Genomic DNA, 16,748 nt, shown 5'->3' with positions numbered 1-16,748 from the left:
GAAAGGAATTTAAACAATTCATTACAAAAAATTAGCTAAACACAAAAGAAGACAGTAATGCAGAAAATGAGGGACAAAAAAGCTATAAGTTATAGAGAAAACAATATGGAGAGACCATATGTTAGGCCACATATTAAGTCTCAATACTTTTTATTTTATTTTCTTAAAGATTGGCACCTGAGCTAGCAACTGTTGTCAATCTTCTTTTTTTTCTGCTTTTTATTCCCAAATCCCCTCAGTACATAGTTACCTGTTTTAGTTGTGGGTCCTTCAGTTGTGTCATGTGGGACACCACCTCAGCGTGGCCTGATGAGAAGTCCCATGTTTGCTCCCAGGATCCGAACCCAAGAAACCCTGGGCTGCCACAGCAGAGTGCACAAACTGAACCAGTCGGCCATGGGGCTGGCCCCTCAATACATTTTAAAAGATAGATACATCAAAGTGTCTTCTCTGACCACAATGGGATGAAGTTAGAAATCAATAATAGGAGGAAAACTTGAAAATTCACTAAATTGTGGAAATTAAACAGCACATTTTAAACAACCAATGGCTCAAAGGTGACATCACAGGGAAATGAGAAAATACTTAGAAACAAATGAAAAGAGAAGCACAACGTATCAAAACTTATGGGATGCAGCAAAAGCAGTTTGAAGGGGAAAATTTATAGCTGTAAATGTTTACATTAAAAAACAAATATCTCAAGTCAACAAACTAACTTTACAACTTAAGGAACTAGAAAAAGAGCAAACTAAACCCAAAACTAGCAGAAGGAAAGAAATAATAAACAACAAAGATAAAGAAAATAGAAAAACAATAAATAAAATCAATGAAACCAAAAGTTTGCTTATCAAAAAGACCAACAAAATTGACAAATCTTTAGCCAGATGGATGAAGAAAAAAGAGGAGACTCAAATTACTAAAATAAGAAAGCAGGGACATTACTACTGATTCTACAGAAATAAAAAGGATTGTAAGAGTACTATGAACAATTATGTGTCAACAAATCAGATAACCTATAAAAAATGGACAAATTCCTAGTAACACAAGACCTACCAAGACAAAATAAAAAAAAATGAAAAGAAGAAAATCTGAATAGACCTACAATTAGTAAGGAGATTGCATCAGTAATCAAAAGTCTCCAGACAAAGAAAAGCCCTGGACCTAATGGCTTCAGAGGTGAAGGCTACCAAACACTTAAAGAAGAAAAAAATATCGGTTCTTCTAAAATTTTTCCAAGAAATTGAAGATGAGGGAACACTTCCTAACTCATTTTAGGAGGCCATCATTACCCTGATACCAAAGCCAGACAAATATATTACAATCCTTTATGGACATTGATGCAAAAAACCTCTACAAAATACCAGCAAACAGAGTTCAGCAACACATTAAAAGGATTACACACTGTGATCAAGTGGGATTTATTCCTAGACTGCAGAGTTAATTCAGTGTATGAAAACTGAACAATGTAATATGCCACATCAACAGAATTAAGGGGAAAAAGCACATGATTATCTCAACTGATGCAAAAAAGCATTTTACAAAATTCAATGACCTTTCATTATAAAAACACTCAACAAACTAGGAATGTAAGGAAACTGCCTCAACATAATAAAGCCATACATTATAAACCCACAGAAAACATTATACTCAATGGTGAAAGACTGTAGCTTTTCCTCTAAGATCAGGAACAAGACAAGGATGACCACTTTCACCACTTCTATTCAACAGAGTACTTGAAGTTCTAGCCAGAGCAATTAGGCAAGGAAAAGAAATAAAAGACATCCAACTGGAAAGGAAGATGTTAAAATGATCTCTGTGTGCTAATAATTTGATCTTATATGTAGAAAAACCTAATGATTCCACAAAAAAACTGTTTGAACTTATAAATGAAGTCAGCAAAGTAGCAGGATATAAAGTCAACACACAAAAATCACTTGCATTTCTGCATAAACAATGTTAAAAGGAAATTACAAAAACAGTTCCATTTATAATAGTATCAAAACTATTACTTTTATAATAAACATATTACTATGACTTAGGAATTAGCCAAGGAGGTGAAAGATTTTTACAATGAAAACTATAAAACATTGCTGAAAGAAATTATAGAAGACATAAATAAATGGAAACATATCCCATATTTGTGAATTGGAAGACACTATTGTTAAAATGTCAAAAACCCAAAGTAACCTACAGATTCAATACAATCTCTATCAAAATCCCAATAACTTTTTTGCAGAAGTAGAAAAATCCATCCTAAAATACATGTGGAATTTCAAGGGACCCTGAATAGCCAAAACAATCTTGAAAAAGAAGAACAAAACTGCAGGACTCACAGTTCATGATTTTAAAACTTGCTACAAAGTTATAGTAATCAAAACAGTGTGGTACTGGCATAAAGATAGACATATAGACCAATAGACTAAAATAGAGAACCCAGAAATAAACCCTCGCATATGCAGTCAAATAATTGGGTGTGTGTGAGGAAGATTGGTCCTGAGCTAACATCCAGTGCCAACCTTCCTCTTTTTACTTGAAGAAGATTGTTGCTGAGCTAACATCTGTGCCAGTCTTCCTCTATTTTGTATGTGGGACACTGCCACATTGTGGCTGGATGAACAGTGTGTAGGTCTGTGCCTGAGGTCTGAATCTGTGAGTCCCAGGCCACTGAAGTGGAGTGCACGAATTTAACCTCTATGCCACTGGGCTGGCCTCATAGTCAAATGATTTTTGACAAGCGTGCCAAGACCATTCAATGGGCAAAGTACTGCCTTTTCAACAAATGGTGCTGGGAAAACTCAATTACCTGACAACATATACAAAAATCATCTCAAAATGTAAGTCCTTAAACAATAAAACTCGTAGAAGAAACCAGAGGACAAAGCTTCACAACATTGGATTTGGCAACAATTTTTTATATAGGACACAAAAGGAACAGGTAACAAAGAAAAAATCAACAAATTAGACATCGTGAAAATAAAATGTTTTTTTAATGGAAAGAGAATCTTTTTTTTTGCTGGGAAAGATTCACCCTGAGCTAACATCTGTTGCCAACATTCCCTTTTTTTCTTCCTCCCCAAAGCCCGTGTACTTAATTGTATATTTAGTTGTAAGTCCTTCTAGTTCTTCTATGTGAGCCACCACCACAGCATGGCTACTGAGAGACGAGTGGTGTGGTTCTGTGACTGGGAACTGAACACAGGCTCCAAAGCAGTGAGAGTGCTGAACTTTAACCACAAGACCATCAGGGCTGGCTAGAAAATAAAACTTTTGTGCATCAAAAGACACTGTCAATAGTGTAAAAAGCAACCCACAGAATGGGAAAAATATTTGCAAATCACACATCTGATAAGGCATTAATATTCAGAATATATAGAAAATTCCTAAAACTCAACAAAAAAGTAAACAAATCAATTCAAAAATGGACAAAGGACTTGAATCAACATTCCTCCAAAATGATATATACATGGCCAATAAGCGCATGAAAAGATGCTCAGCCTCACTAATCATCAGAGAAATGCAAGTCAAAACTACAATGAGATATCACCTCACACCTATTAGGATGGTTACTATAAAAAACACAGAAAACAAAAAGTGTTGGTGAGGATGTGGAGAAATTGGAGCCCTTTTGCACTGTTGGTGGGAACGTAAAATGGTACAGCCATAGCGAGTGATGTCAGCATTATGGTGGCATAAGATGTCCCTCCTTTTTGTCCCCCATATTAACAACTAAAATTTTTCATCCATCCATGAATGAGAGTGCTTCTGTGGGTGGGATCTAGCATCATACACCAAGGAAACCAAGAGGAGCACCACCTGCCTGTGCATCATTAGACAGACCTCTGTATGGGCTGAGGAATGAGCAGGAGCCTGTGGCCCAGCCTCAGCCCCTCTTGGCCACAGTAGAGGAACACCTGGGAAGCACTGACCTGGGCACACACCGATGGATGAAAGAGCATTTGTAGACACCTAGGCTTCCTGAGGAGAGATTATGGCACTCTGCTGGAGGAAAAAAAAGCAAGTTTGGACACATTGGAGAGGGTAAGTAGAACTTTGCCAGTGCCACCTCTCCCTCAACTGAAATATGGAGTGGCAACCTTGCCCATCAGGAAAAGAAGAGAAGTGAGTGTCTGGCTTGACCAGGCATGCAGGACAGTGCTGGAGAAACCAGTTTCTCTCCCACAACACTGGGAGTATTGAGGTGGAAACTCCACAGCTAGAGGGACAGGGGAGATCAGGAAAGAGGCAGATAAGAATATCAGAAGGCATTAAAGCGACGCAGTTTCTGCTGTCTGCATTGTGGACTCCAGGAGGAAGCCTACCCTCAAGCTGCTGAGAGAACCTCATCCAGGGATCCCCTACCTGCCTGTGGGCACACCCAACGTCCTGAGTGCCAGACTCACACCTCCCCCACTATGAGACCATCTCTGTGAGCACACTCCCAAGGGTAGTGATGTGAGTGAGCTCCAGCAGACCGGGAGTGCGTGCAGAAAACAGGGCAGGACCCATGGACAAGGGAGAAACAAAAATTGAACAGTAGCACCACCATCAGGAAAACAAAAGAGAAGCTTCCACTAGCCAGCCTGGTGAGTTAACGTTGAGAGAATACGTACAAGTTTAAGAATTCCGCCACAAGAGGGAGCAAGAAGCGTGAATCAGCTGTACTTGTACATGGTAGAAGAAAGGCCCAGATACACGCACAACCAATGAAAAGCATCTCCCACTTGAAGGCAACCGGTAAAGACTGGAGGAGGTGACACTCACTTCAGATGCAAGAACAGAAACACAACACTCCAAGGAACACAATCACGGAAATATGACATTACAAAAATTTCACAGTGATCCTCCAGTAACTGAACCCAAAGACAAGAATTCTGCAGTTTCCCAATAAAGAATTCAAAATTGCTCATTTGAGGAAATTCAATGAGCTACAAGGAAACACAGAAAGAAAATCAACAAAATCAAGACAACAAGACATGAACAAAATTAGAAATTTAACAAAGAGATACAAATCATAAAAAAGAAGCAAAAGGAATTCTGGAGCTGAAGAATTCAATGAATGAAATGAAAAATGCAATAGAGAGCATCAACAGCAGGATAGACCAGACGGAAGATGGACTCAGTGAGCTAGAGGATAGGAACTTTGAAATAACTCAGTCAGAGGAGAAAAAAGAATAAATAACGAGAAAGAGCAGAGAAAGCTTACCTGATCTTTGAGGCACCATCAAAAGAAAAAATATCAGAATCATTGGAATTCCATAAGAGGAAGAGGTGGCAAGGGGAGCAGAAAGTTCATTTAAAGTAATAATAGGTGAGAACAACTCAAGCCTGGGGAGAGAGTTGGACGTCCATGTTCATGAATCTAATAGATCACCCCATTATCTCAATTCAAAACACTTTCTCCAGGACACATTGTAATTAAACAGTCAAAAATCAAAGACAGAATCCTAAAAGCAACAAGAGAAAGAAGATTATAACCTACAAAGGAACACCTATTGTGCTTCCAGCAGATGTTTCAGCAGAAACCTTACAGGCCAGGTAAAAGAGGAATGAAGTATTTAAAGAAAAAATTTCCAGCCAAGAATACTCTACCTGACAAAGTTATCCTTCAGGTAAGAAGGAGAAATAAAGACTGTCCCAGAAAAAAAAAAAAATCTGAGTTCATCACCACCAGACCTGTCTTACAAGAAATGCTTAAGAGTTCTTCAATGATTCCACGAAAAAATTGTTAGAACTAATAAGTGAATTCAGCAAATTCTTGTCAGATGTTGAATTTTCTCAAATGCTTTTTCTGCATCTATTTAGAAGAGCACATGATTTTTTTCTTTCATTCTGTTAATGTAGTGTATCATATTCATTGATTTGTGTATGTTGAACTGTCCTTGCACCCCAGGGATAAATCCCACTTAATCATAGTGAATTATCCTTTTAATGTGCTCTGAATTAGGTTTGTTGGTATTTTATTGAGAACTTTTGCATCCATATTCATCAGGGTTATTGGCCTGAATTTTTCTTGTAGTCTCCTTATCTGGCTTTGGTATCTTTTTTTAGTTTCTTAAGACAGGGGCTTAAGATGATTAATTTGAGATCTGTCTTCATTTCTAATACAGGTATTTTAGTGCTATAAATTTCCCTCGCAGCCCTGCTTTACCTGCATACCACATAGTTTGACATGTTATGCTTTCATTTTCATTTAGTCTACACATTTTTTATTTCCTTTGAGATTTCCTCTTGACTCATGAATTATTTAGAAGTGTCATTTAATTTCCAAGTGTTTAGAGATTTTCCTGTTGTCTTTCTGTTATTGACTTCTAGTTTGATTCCATTGTGTTCTGAGAACACAGTCTGTATGACTTCAAATGGTTTAAATTTGTTGAAGATTACTTTATAACCCAGGACACAGTCTACCTAGGTGGATATTTCATGAGCACCTGAAGAGAATGTGCTGTTGTTGGGTAGAGTGTTCTCAATATGTCAGTTAGATTTTGTTGCTTGATTGCTTTGTTCAGATCTTCTATATTATTACTGATTTTCTGCCTAGTAATTCTCTAGGCCAAGTTGCCAAGAGAGGATTTTTGAAGCCCCCATTTTAATTGTAGATTTGTCTGTTTTTCTCTTTAGCTTTATCATTTTTTGCTTCGTGCATTTTGAGGCTCTGTTTTTGGTACATACACATTTAGGATCATTTTGTCTTCTTGGCGGATTGACCCTGTTATCGTTATTAAGGTCCCTCTTTGTCTCTAGTACTATTATTTCTGAAATCTACTCTATTGGGCATTAATATAGCCATTCCTTTTTTTAAAAAAAGAAAAAGAAGAAGAAGAAGAGTTTTGCATGGTATATTTTTTCCATCCTTTTAATTTCAAACTACCTACATGCTGAAGTGAGTTTGAGATGGCTTCTTGTAAGCAGCATGTACTTGCATCATGTTCTTTAATTCACTCTGTCAGTCTTTTGATTAGCATATTTCAGCCACGTACACTTATGGCAATTATTGATAGGTTAGTGCATATTATGTCTGCCAGCATTTGCTTTCCTTTTTTTCCTGTTTTTTTTTTCTTGTCTCTGTGGGGTATTCATACATTTTAAGTATCCATCTTGATTTATTTCTAGTGCTTTTGAGTATGTCTCCCTGTGTAGTTTTTACAGTGTTTTCTCTGTGTATTACAATGCACATGTGTGACTTATCACATCCACTGGTGTCAACGTTCTACCACTTTGAGTGAAATGACAAAAACCTTGCTTCCATGTAGGTTCCCAGTTTTAAATATCATTGACTTGAGTATCAGATGATATTACAATTTTGTCTCAGTTATTAAATATGATTTATAAAATCATGAGGAAAAATATAGTCCATTATATGTACCCATATTTCTGCTCTTTCTGTTGTTCTTTCTTTCTTCATCTTTCAAGTTTCTTTCTTTTATAATTTTCTTTCTATTTCAATAACTTCCTCTAGCCAATCTTTAAGCAGAGGTCTTCTGTGACAAATTATTTTAGTTTCCATTGTCTGAAAATATCTTTGTTCCCTCTTGATTATTGAAGGATAGAGAATTTGCAGTGGACAGGTTTTTTTTTTTTTCTTCAGCACTTAGAAAATGTGCCACTTGTTTCTGGTCTCCATGCTTTCGAATGAGAGATCCATTCTCATATAATTTGAATGGTGTTCTCCTAGAGGTAATGTACCATCTGTCACTGGCTGCTCTCAAGAATTTTTCTTTGCCTTTTGTTTTCAGAGGTTTAGTTATGATGTATCTTGGTTTGGGTTTATCGTGTTTGGGATTTGCTCCACTTCATGAATTGCTAGATTTGTGACTTTTGCCAACTTTGGAGTTTTCAGCCATATTTCTTGATATGCTCTTTCAGCTCCACTCTTCTTTGCTTTTACTTCTGGGACGCTGATGGTATTATTGTCCTACAGGTCCCTGAGGCTCTATTTATTCTTTTTTTTTCAGTCTATGTCTTCTCTATTGTTCAGATTTAGTGAATTCTATTGTTCTGTCCTCAAGCTCACTGATTCTATGCTCTGTCATTTCCACTCTACTATCGAGCCTACCCAGTGAGGTTTTTATTTCTGTTATATTTTTCAGTTCTATAATTTCCATTTGGTTGTTTTTTATAATTCCTGTTTCTTTGCTGAAATTTTACATTTTATTTGTTTTATTGTTTCAAGATAATTTTTAATTGTTTGTGGAAGTAATTTTGTCATGACCAACTTAAAATTGTTGTCAGATAATTCCAACATTTGATTCAACCTGGTGTTGGTGTCAGTTGATTATCTTTTCTCACTTAAGTTGTGATTTTCTTGGTTCTTGTCATATTGGGTGGTTTTCTATTGTTAGGAGACTCTGGGTCCTATTTAAATCTTTTATTTTAGCAGACAGTTACCCTGTTCTGTTTAGCATACATGTCCTGGCTTACTTTTGTGGGTAGTGGTTCCAATGACAATTTAATTTTTAGAGGCTTTGTGGTGTCATTTTGGTCTACTTAACTGGTGCCACTGGGTCTCCCACTGGTCCTGCTGGTGCTGCCTGAGGGGATAAAAGAGTCTCTCTTTGGGAGAAGGGGTTTTTTATCCTGCAGGGACAAAGAAGCTTCCTGTCCTGGTGCTTGTGGTGGGATCTCTCCTGTCTGTGGAGACAGCACTACAGGCCCCGCGCTTGTTCTGGTGAGGCCTCCCCACTCCCACCAGTTACCCTAGCCACCTAGTCTTGGGGCAGAGGAGGGGCGTCCCTGGCTGATGAAGAGAAAGAGGCTGCCCTTGCAGTGTGCTTGTTGTGGCAGGAAGCCCTCTACTTGTCACCCCGTGTAGCGCCAGGTCTCTGGGTGGGCAAGGAGAGCACTTCCCCTTGCTGCTTACTGCTAGCAGGCCTCCCTTGTTGGTGGCGCTAGGTTTGCCCGGGTTTGTTGGAGGGACTTCTGTTTGATCTGTGGGAGCAATGAAACTACCTGGGCTCTTGCCTGTTGCTAGGCTGGGTCACCTTCTTTTGTTGGGTGGGGACATTTAAGACATCCTACCTCTGTGTTGTTTTTCCAGTCATGGGGTTCCAAACCAGTTCATCTTCTTCTTACCACATTTTAGAGTTCTCTTTAGTTATTTCTGTGGTTTATAGTTGTTGTTATTCAGAGGAGCTAGTCAGAAACAGGTCTACGCCATCTTGTATGGACCTGAAGTCTATGTGTTAACTTTTTAAGAAATCACTACACTGTTTTCCAAAATAATGGTCCCATTTTACATTCCCAACAGCAGTGTATGACAGGTCCAGTTGCTCTCACCTGCTTGCCAACTCACAATATGGTCAGACTTGTAACTTTTAGCCATTCTAGTGGGTGTGTAATGATTCTCATTGTGTCTTTAATTTTCATTTCCCTAGTGACTAATGATGCTGAGTATCATTCAGGTGTTTATTTGCCATTCGTATACCTTCTTTGGTGAAATGTCTTCAAATCTTTTGCCAAATTTAAAAAACTGAGCTGTCTTATCACTGAGTTGTAAGAGCTTCTTTATATTCTAAACACAAGTGCTTTGCCAGATGTTTTGCAAATAATTTCTCTCAGCCGGTGGGTTGCCTTTCTATTACCTATTCAATGCCTTTTGAAGAACAAAAGTCTTTAATTTTCAAGTCCAATTTATTAATATTTTCTTTTACGGTTTATCCTTTTTTTCCCCTGCTTTTTCTCCCCAAATCCCCCCAGTACATAGTTGTATATATTTTTAGTTGTGGGTCTTTCCGGTTGTGGTATGTGGGACTCTGCCTCAGTATGGCCTGACGAGCAGTGCCATGTCCGCACCCAGGATCTGAACCAGAAAAACCCTGGGCTGCCAAAGAGGAGCACTTGAACTTAACCACTCGGCCATGGGGCTGGCCCCTGGTTTGTCCTTTTTCTGACCTATTTAAGAAATCTTTGCCTAACCCAAAGTGAATTGGTCTTCTATTGCTGCTGAAATTATCAAAAACTTAGCAGCTTAAAATAACAAAAATGTATTATTTTATAGTCAGAAGTCAGTAGATCAGAAGGTCTGGTGGGCTTAGATGATTTCTTTTCTCTGAGTCTCACAAAGCCAAAATCAAGGTGTTGACTAGCCTGGCCTTTATCAGAGCCTTCTGGGAAGAGTCCATTTCCGAGGTCAGTCAGGTGTTTAGCAGATTCTAGTTTTCTGTTGTAGGACTGAGGTCCCTGTTTCCTTGCTGGCTGTCATCTAGGGCCAACCTTAGCTCCTAGAGCCCTCTCTCCAGTTCTTGCACTTAGACCCCTACGTCACAGAGCCAGCATTGGCATAGCAAACCTTCATGTTTGGAGTTTGTTATCCCCCTTCCACCAATTTCTCTTGCCTCCAGCCAGAGAAAGTTCTCTGCTTTTAAAGATTCCTGTGATAGATTGGGTCCATGGCCCACCCAGATAAGCCAGGATAATTTCTTCAATCTTTTTTTTTGTGTGTGAGGAAGACTGGCCCTGAGCTAACATCTGTGGCCAATCTTCCTCTTTTTGCTTGAGGAAGATTGTCACTGAGCTAACATCTGTGTCAATCTTCCTCTATTTTATGTGGGATGCTGCCACAGTGTGGCTTGACGAGTGGTTCTAGGTCCACACCCTGGATCTGAACCTATGAACCCTGGGCTGCTGAAGTGGAGCACACAAACTTAACCACTACACCATCGGGCCAGCCTTCAATCTTAAAGCCTATAACCATGATCACATCTGCAAAGTCTCTTTAGCATTTAATATATTTATAGTTTCCAGGGATTAAGGTGTGGACGTCTATACACAGGGGAAGGTGGGGGTGCTATTCTACCTACCACACAAGCTCACTAACGTTTTCTCCTTTGTTTTCTTCTAGAAGTTTTATAATTTTAACTCTTACGTTTAGTTCTCTGTTTTACATATATATAGTGGTAAAATACACATATTGTTATATTTGTTATGTTTATATTTTGAGTTAATTTTTATATAGAGAGGAATAGGTCAAGGTTCTGTGTGTGTATGTGCGTGTTTATCTATGACAATGCACTTGTTCCAGCACTATTTTGGGGAAAAGATTATCCTTTTCCCATTGACATCCATGGCATCCTTAAAAAAAGTCAATTGAAAATATATATGTGGGTCTATTTGTCAATTCTCTATTCTGTCCTAATCATCTATTTGCTATCTTTATGCCAATTCCATAGTCTTAATTATTGTAGTTTTATAAGTCTTGTAATAAGGTTAAGTCCTCCAACTTTGTACTTCTCTTTGAAAGTTATTTGGCTTTTTAATTATTTTTTTATTGAGGTCACATTGGTTTATAACCCTATATAAATTTCAAGTGTACATCATTATATTTTGACTTCTGTACAGACTGCATTTTGTCCACCACCAAGTGTTATCTGTCATTGTACACATGTGCCCCTTTACCCCTTTCGCGCTCGCTCTGCCGACCCCCTTCCCCTCTGGTAACCATCAATCTGATTTCCGTATCTATGTGTGTTTGTCTTCCACATACGAGCGAGGCCATATGGTAATTGTCTTTCTCTCTCTCACTTATTTTGTTTAGCATAATACCCTCAAGGTCCATCCATGTTGTTGCAAATGACAAGATTTCATCTTTTATGGCTGAGTAGTAGTATTCCACTGTGTGTGTGTGTGTGTGTATATATATATATATATATATACACACACCACATCTTCTTTATCCATTCATCCATTGATGGGGACTTACGTTGCTTCCGACTCAGCTATTGCGAATAATGCTGCAACAAACATAGGGGTGCATATATCTTTTTGACTAGTGTTTTCATGTTCTTTGGATAAATACTCAGAGGTGGAATAGCTGGATCATATGGCATTTCTATTTTGAATTTTGCTTTCAAATCCTTTGCATTTCCATATAAAATTTAAAATTAGCTAGTTAATGTCTATGAAAAAAAATCCTGCTGGCATTTTGATTGGGATTACATTGACTCTATAGATCAATTTGGAAGAACTGTGAGCTTAATACTGAGTCTTCAAACTTCTGAACGTCATGAATTGTTCCCTCAAAATTCATATACTTAAGCCCTAACCCCCATGTGTATGTGGGGATAGAGCCTTTATAAAAGTAATGAAGGTTAAATGAGGTCATAAGAGTGGGGCCCTAATCCAGTAGAACTAGAGTCCAGGCAGGAAGAGGAAGAGACACCAGGAGTGCACATGCAGGGAAGAGGCGATGTGAGGACATGGTGAGAAGGCAGTCATCTCCCAATAATGCCAAGGAGAGAGCCCTTGGGGAAAGCAAACCTGCAGACACAGTGACCTTGGACTTCCAGCTCCAGAACTGTGAGAAGGTAAATTTTGGCTGTTTAAGCCCCTGTCTGTGGAATTTTTTATGGGGCCCTAGCTGACCAACATAAACATGATACAGCTCTTTGACTCATACAGGCTTTCTTTAGTATCTCTAAGCACTATTTTATAATTTTCAGTTATGAGTGCTGCATATCTTTGGTCAAATTTATCCCTATTTCACATTTTTGATGCTATTACAAATAGATTTTAAATTTCATTTCCTTGCACTTATTAAACTTTTTTTAGAATAGTTTCAGATTTATAGAAAAGATGCAAAGATAGTACAGAGTTCCCATATACCCCAAACCCAGTTTACCTTATTGCTAACATCTTACATTATCATGGCACATTTTTCACAACTATTGAGCCAACCATGGTACAATATTGTTAATGAAACTCCATACTTTATGTGGGCATCACGAGGTTTTCCCTAAAGACATTTTTCTGTTCTTGGATCACACCAGGATGCCACATTTAGTTTTTATGTCTGTTTGTCCCCTCTGGTCTGTGACAGCTTCTCAGACATTCCTTGTTTTTGATGACCGGCAGTTTTGAGGAGTCAGGTATTTTGTAGAATGTCTCTCACTTTGGGTCTGTCTGAGGTTTTTGTGGTTGGACTGGGGTTATGGGAGGACCGGAGGCAGAGCACCATCCTCCTCACGTTGTATGGTGAGTACACCAAATCGTGACTGACGTTAACTTTCCCCTGTCTGAGGCAGTGTTGCCAGCTTTCTAAACTGTGAAGCCACTTTTTGCCCCTTCTTCTCTCTACTCTTTGGAAGTAAGTCGTTAATTAAGTACAGCCCACTCTCAAGGTGGGGGGAATTAAGGTACATCACCTTGATGGGGAGTATCTACATAAATTAATTGGAATTCTGTACAGGAGATTTGTCTCTTCTCTCTCATTTGCTTATTTATTCAATCATTTATACCAGTATGGACTTATAAAAATATATTTTATACTTTGGATTTTAATCCAATACTATAATAATAAAAAAAATTACTTTTTTTTTTTTTGGAGGAAGACTAGCCCTGAGCTAACATCTGCTGCCAATCCTCCTCTTTTTCCTGAGTAAGATTGGCCCTGAACCATCTTCTTCTACTGTATATGTAGGATGCCTGCCACAGTGTGGCTTGTCAAGCGGTGCCATGTCTGCACCCGGGATCCCAACCAGTGAGCCCTGGGCCACGGAAGTGGAATGTGCAAACTTAACCGCTGTGCCACGAGGCTAGCCCCAGAAAAAATTATTTTGTTCAAATTCTCCAGCTTTGGCCACTGGGAGATTTTTCAGGTTGGCTTCTGTCCCTTTGATAAGTCTCTTTGACATTTAAAATTTTTTTTAATTCTGAAAAAAATATATAAAACTTATCAACTTACCCATTTTTAAGGATACAGTTTAGTAGTGTTAACTATATTCAGGTCATTGTGCAAAAGACTCCTAGAACGTTTTCCTCTTGCAAAACTGAAACTATTTCCATTGAACAACCCCCGCTTTCTCCCTCCCTGCAGCCCTGGCAGCCACCATGGTACCTTCTGCTTCCATGAGTCTGACTATTCCAGGTATCTCACGGAAGCAGAATCGCACAGCATTTGTCTTTCTGTAACTGGCTCACTTCACTTAGCATAATGCCCTCAAGGTTCATCCTTCTTTTTAAAGACTGAGTAATTTTCAAGGGGCCAGCTCCGTGGCCGAGTGGTTAAGTTCACGCACTCTGCTGCGGCGGCCCAGGGTTCAGATCCTGGGCGTGGACATGGCACTGCTCATCAGGCCACGTTGAGGCACATCCCACATCCCACAACTAGAAGGACCTGCAACTAAGATATACAACTATGTACAGGGAGGGTTTGGGGAGATAAAGCAGAAAAAAAAAAAAAAAAGATTGGCAACAGTTGTTAGTCCAGGTGCCAATCTTTAAAAAAAAAAAAAACAAAAAAAAAAGACTGAGTAATTTTCATTTGTACGTATAGACCACATTTTCTTTATCCATTCTTCCCTTGATGGACATCTGGGTTACTCCTCTCTTGGCTATTGTGAACAATGCCACAATGCACCTAGGTGTGCAAATCTCTCTTCAACACCCTGCTTTCAATCCTTTTGGATATATACCCAGAAATGGATTGCTGGATCATGTGGTAATTCTGTTTTTAATATTTTGAGGATGCTCCATACTGTTTTCCATAGTAACTGTAATATTTTACATTCCCACTAACAGGCACAAGGTTCCAATTTTTCCACATCCTTGTCAACGCTTGTTATCTTCTGTTTTGTTTCCTCTGACTTTGTGGGTTGGATTTGAATGCATCTATCGCAGCAGCCAGAGACGCACCATTTAGATCTCCCCCAGGAGAGTCTGATGCAAGCAGCATAGTTGGTTGACAGTCTCCAGCTCCTGCACTTCAGATCCAGAGGCCTTTGTGCCCAGGCCACACTCCCCCTCGGCTGCTCACAGCCAGACCGAGCAAGGCAGGAGTACAAAGCCAGGTCATATCTGCCCAACTCTGTACTCTTTCTAGGCTTTTTCTAATAGTCATCCTTCCTTCCTCTTCTCTCTGCACAGGGAAGTTCAGGTGTCAGACCTCAAGGGCAGCCTGCAGGCTCCCGCCACCTACGCTGCTCCCTCTCCCTTTACCCTTCACGTATGTTTCCTCCAGTAAGTTCTTGCACATCTAACTGCAGCTTGGCATTTGCTTCTTTGACACACAGGATTTTGGGAAGAAGTGAAATTAGATGTTTAGTTTACTGTCTTAATACAGAAGTCACTATTAAGTTTTTGTGTTCTTTAAAGATTACAAATTTCAAGTTTCATTAACTATGGGAGAACAAATTACTTCTAACACGTTTATTATCTGAGAGAAAGTTTGTTTATTGTTCTGATTTACTGAAACTTAAAATATTCCATCAAATTACCAGGAAAATCCAGATAGCAGAATATATAACATTGTCCATTCCTTCAAGAGGTCCCAAATAAGTTTTACAAGGCCATAGAATGATATATATATATACCATGCCATTTAAATCACTTCTACCTTCTATACTTAAGAATTCAAGTATAGAAATAAACTCTGTCGTGCTGCGGTAACATTGTAACTGTCCCCCAACATGACTGCCTAAGTATTTAAGGTTAAGTGTGAATATTTCTGTGAGGTCTCAAGTCACTTGATGAATTAATCACATTTCAATTTTAGACCAAAAGCAGCATATAATACATGCACCTGAAGGAAATTTCTTCACTGTGTCTCCGTGTGTGTGTGTGTGTGTGCGTGTGCGTGTAGGGGGCAAATATACACCAGGTGAAGGCTGACTGAGCCACACTGATAACTGAATGTTAGAAGTCTGCTGTCGTTGGTAATACAGAAACATACACAGTCTTCGTGTTCAAGGTCTTCATGGGAATTTCTTCTGTAATTTCTAGAATGGAAAGAAGAAGTTTTTAGAAAACCAATTTTCTACCTATTCTGGATGAATATTTAAAAAATGTTAACTGCCTGTGTACTAAGGAATTTGGCCTCACCCTAAGAGAGGTCTGACCTTTGTCCCAGCTCCTTGGGGAACCTCGAAACCCTTGGGATTTCCTGGGTGATCTGAGTGTCGTTTGTTATTCTCACCTCAACACACGTGATAGTTTATGCTAATGAGATGACTCAGGGTGGGGCCTGTCACACCAGAAAGACCAACCATATGACTCAGGGTGGGAGCTTTGGGTCATGCAGTATCATCTGAGATTGAAACCAGCCACGTGGGCAATGAATCAGTCATGCCTACGTAATGAGGCCTCAACACAAAACTCTGGACACCAAGGCTCAGGTGAGCTTCCCCAGTTGGAAATACGCTGTACACACTCTCAGGACCAGGAGGAGGTGACACTGTCCATGACTCCTTGGGGAGAGGACAACCTGAAGCTCTGCATTGGTACTCCTCCCAGATTCACTCTGTGCATCTCTTCCTTTGCCTGGTTCTAGGTTATATCCTTTCCCTATAATCATTGTAGTTGTGAGTTTAATAGCTTTCAGTGAGTTCTGGAGGTCCTGCTAGCAAATTTTCAAACCTGAGGGTGGTTTTGGGAAACCCTCTGAACTTGCAGTTGCTAGAAGGACAGTGGTCTTGTTCAGACTCTTCCCTCTGAGTTTGTAGTTGGACCCTAACTCCTTACAACTGGGGTTAGAAGTCTTGGGCAGACTTCTGGAGGACTGTGTCCTCAACCTAACTAACTCTGGGTACTGTCCAAGATGTCCCCAGACCCTGCCCCAAACAAATATTTTCTATGTCTATGGAAAAGACCTAGAAGCCATGGGCCCAGCTTTGTGGTTTCTAATATTAACTCCCTTGAGAGGAAGGACGGCCATTCCCAGGTCTGGATAAGCCCAGGACACGTTGCTATGCCAGAAAGCAAGAAGTTATCAAAGGCTGAATGCCCGTGTTGAAGAACACAGGAGCCAATATGGCCAAAGA

The 16,748-nt window shown here is 39.4% G+C and overlaps 1 protein-coding gene and 1 long non-coding RNA gene across 2 annotated transcripts in view; one reads left to right on the top strand and one right to left on the bottom strand.

The window, feature by feature from the left end:
- The window catches only part of LOC139078721 (uncharacterized), a 52,947-nt gene that overhangs the window by 6,768 nt on the left and 29,431 nt on the right, over positions 1-16,748 (top strand). The window lies entirely within an intron of this gene.
- Positions 15,138-16,748, bottom strand: part of IARS1 (isoleucyl-tRNA synthetase 1) — a 79,414-nt gene continuing 77,803 nt past the window's right edge. Inside the window, exon 34 of the mRNA XM_070590554.1 lies at positions 15,138-15,707. Coding sequence (XP_070446655.1) covers positions 15,625-15,707 — 83 coding nt within the window. The 3' untranslated portion in view covers positions 15,138-15,624. The remainder of the gene's footprint in view (positions 15,708-16,748) is intronic.

This window comes from Equus przewalskii, chromosome 22 (assembly GCF_037783145.1).
Source record: "Equus przewalskii isolate Varuska chromosome 22, EquPr2, whole genome shotgun sequence".
NCBI lineage: Eukaryota > Metazoa > Chordata > Mammalia > Perissodactyla > Equidae > Equus > Equus przewalskii.
The sequence above is the reverse complement of the archived record's forward strand: the minus strand, read 5'-3'. Positions and strand labels throughout refer to the sequence as shown.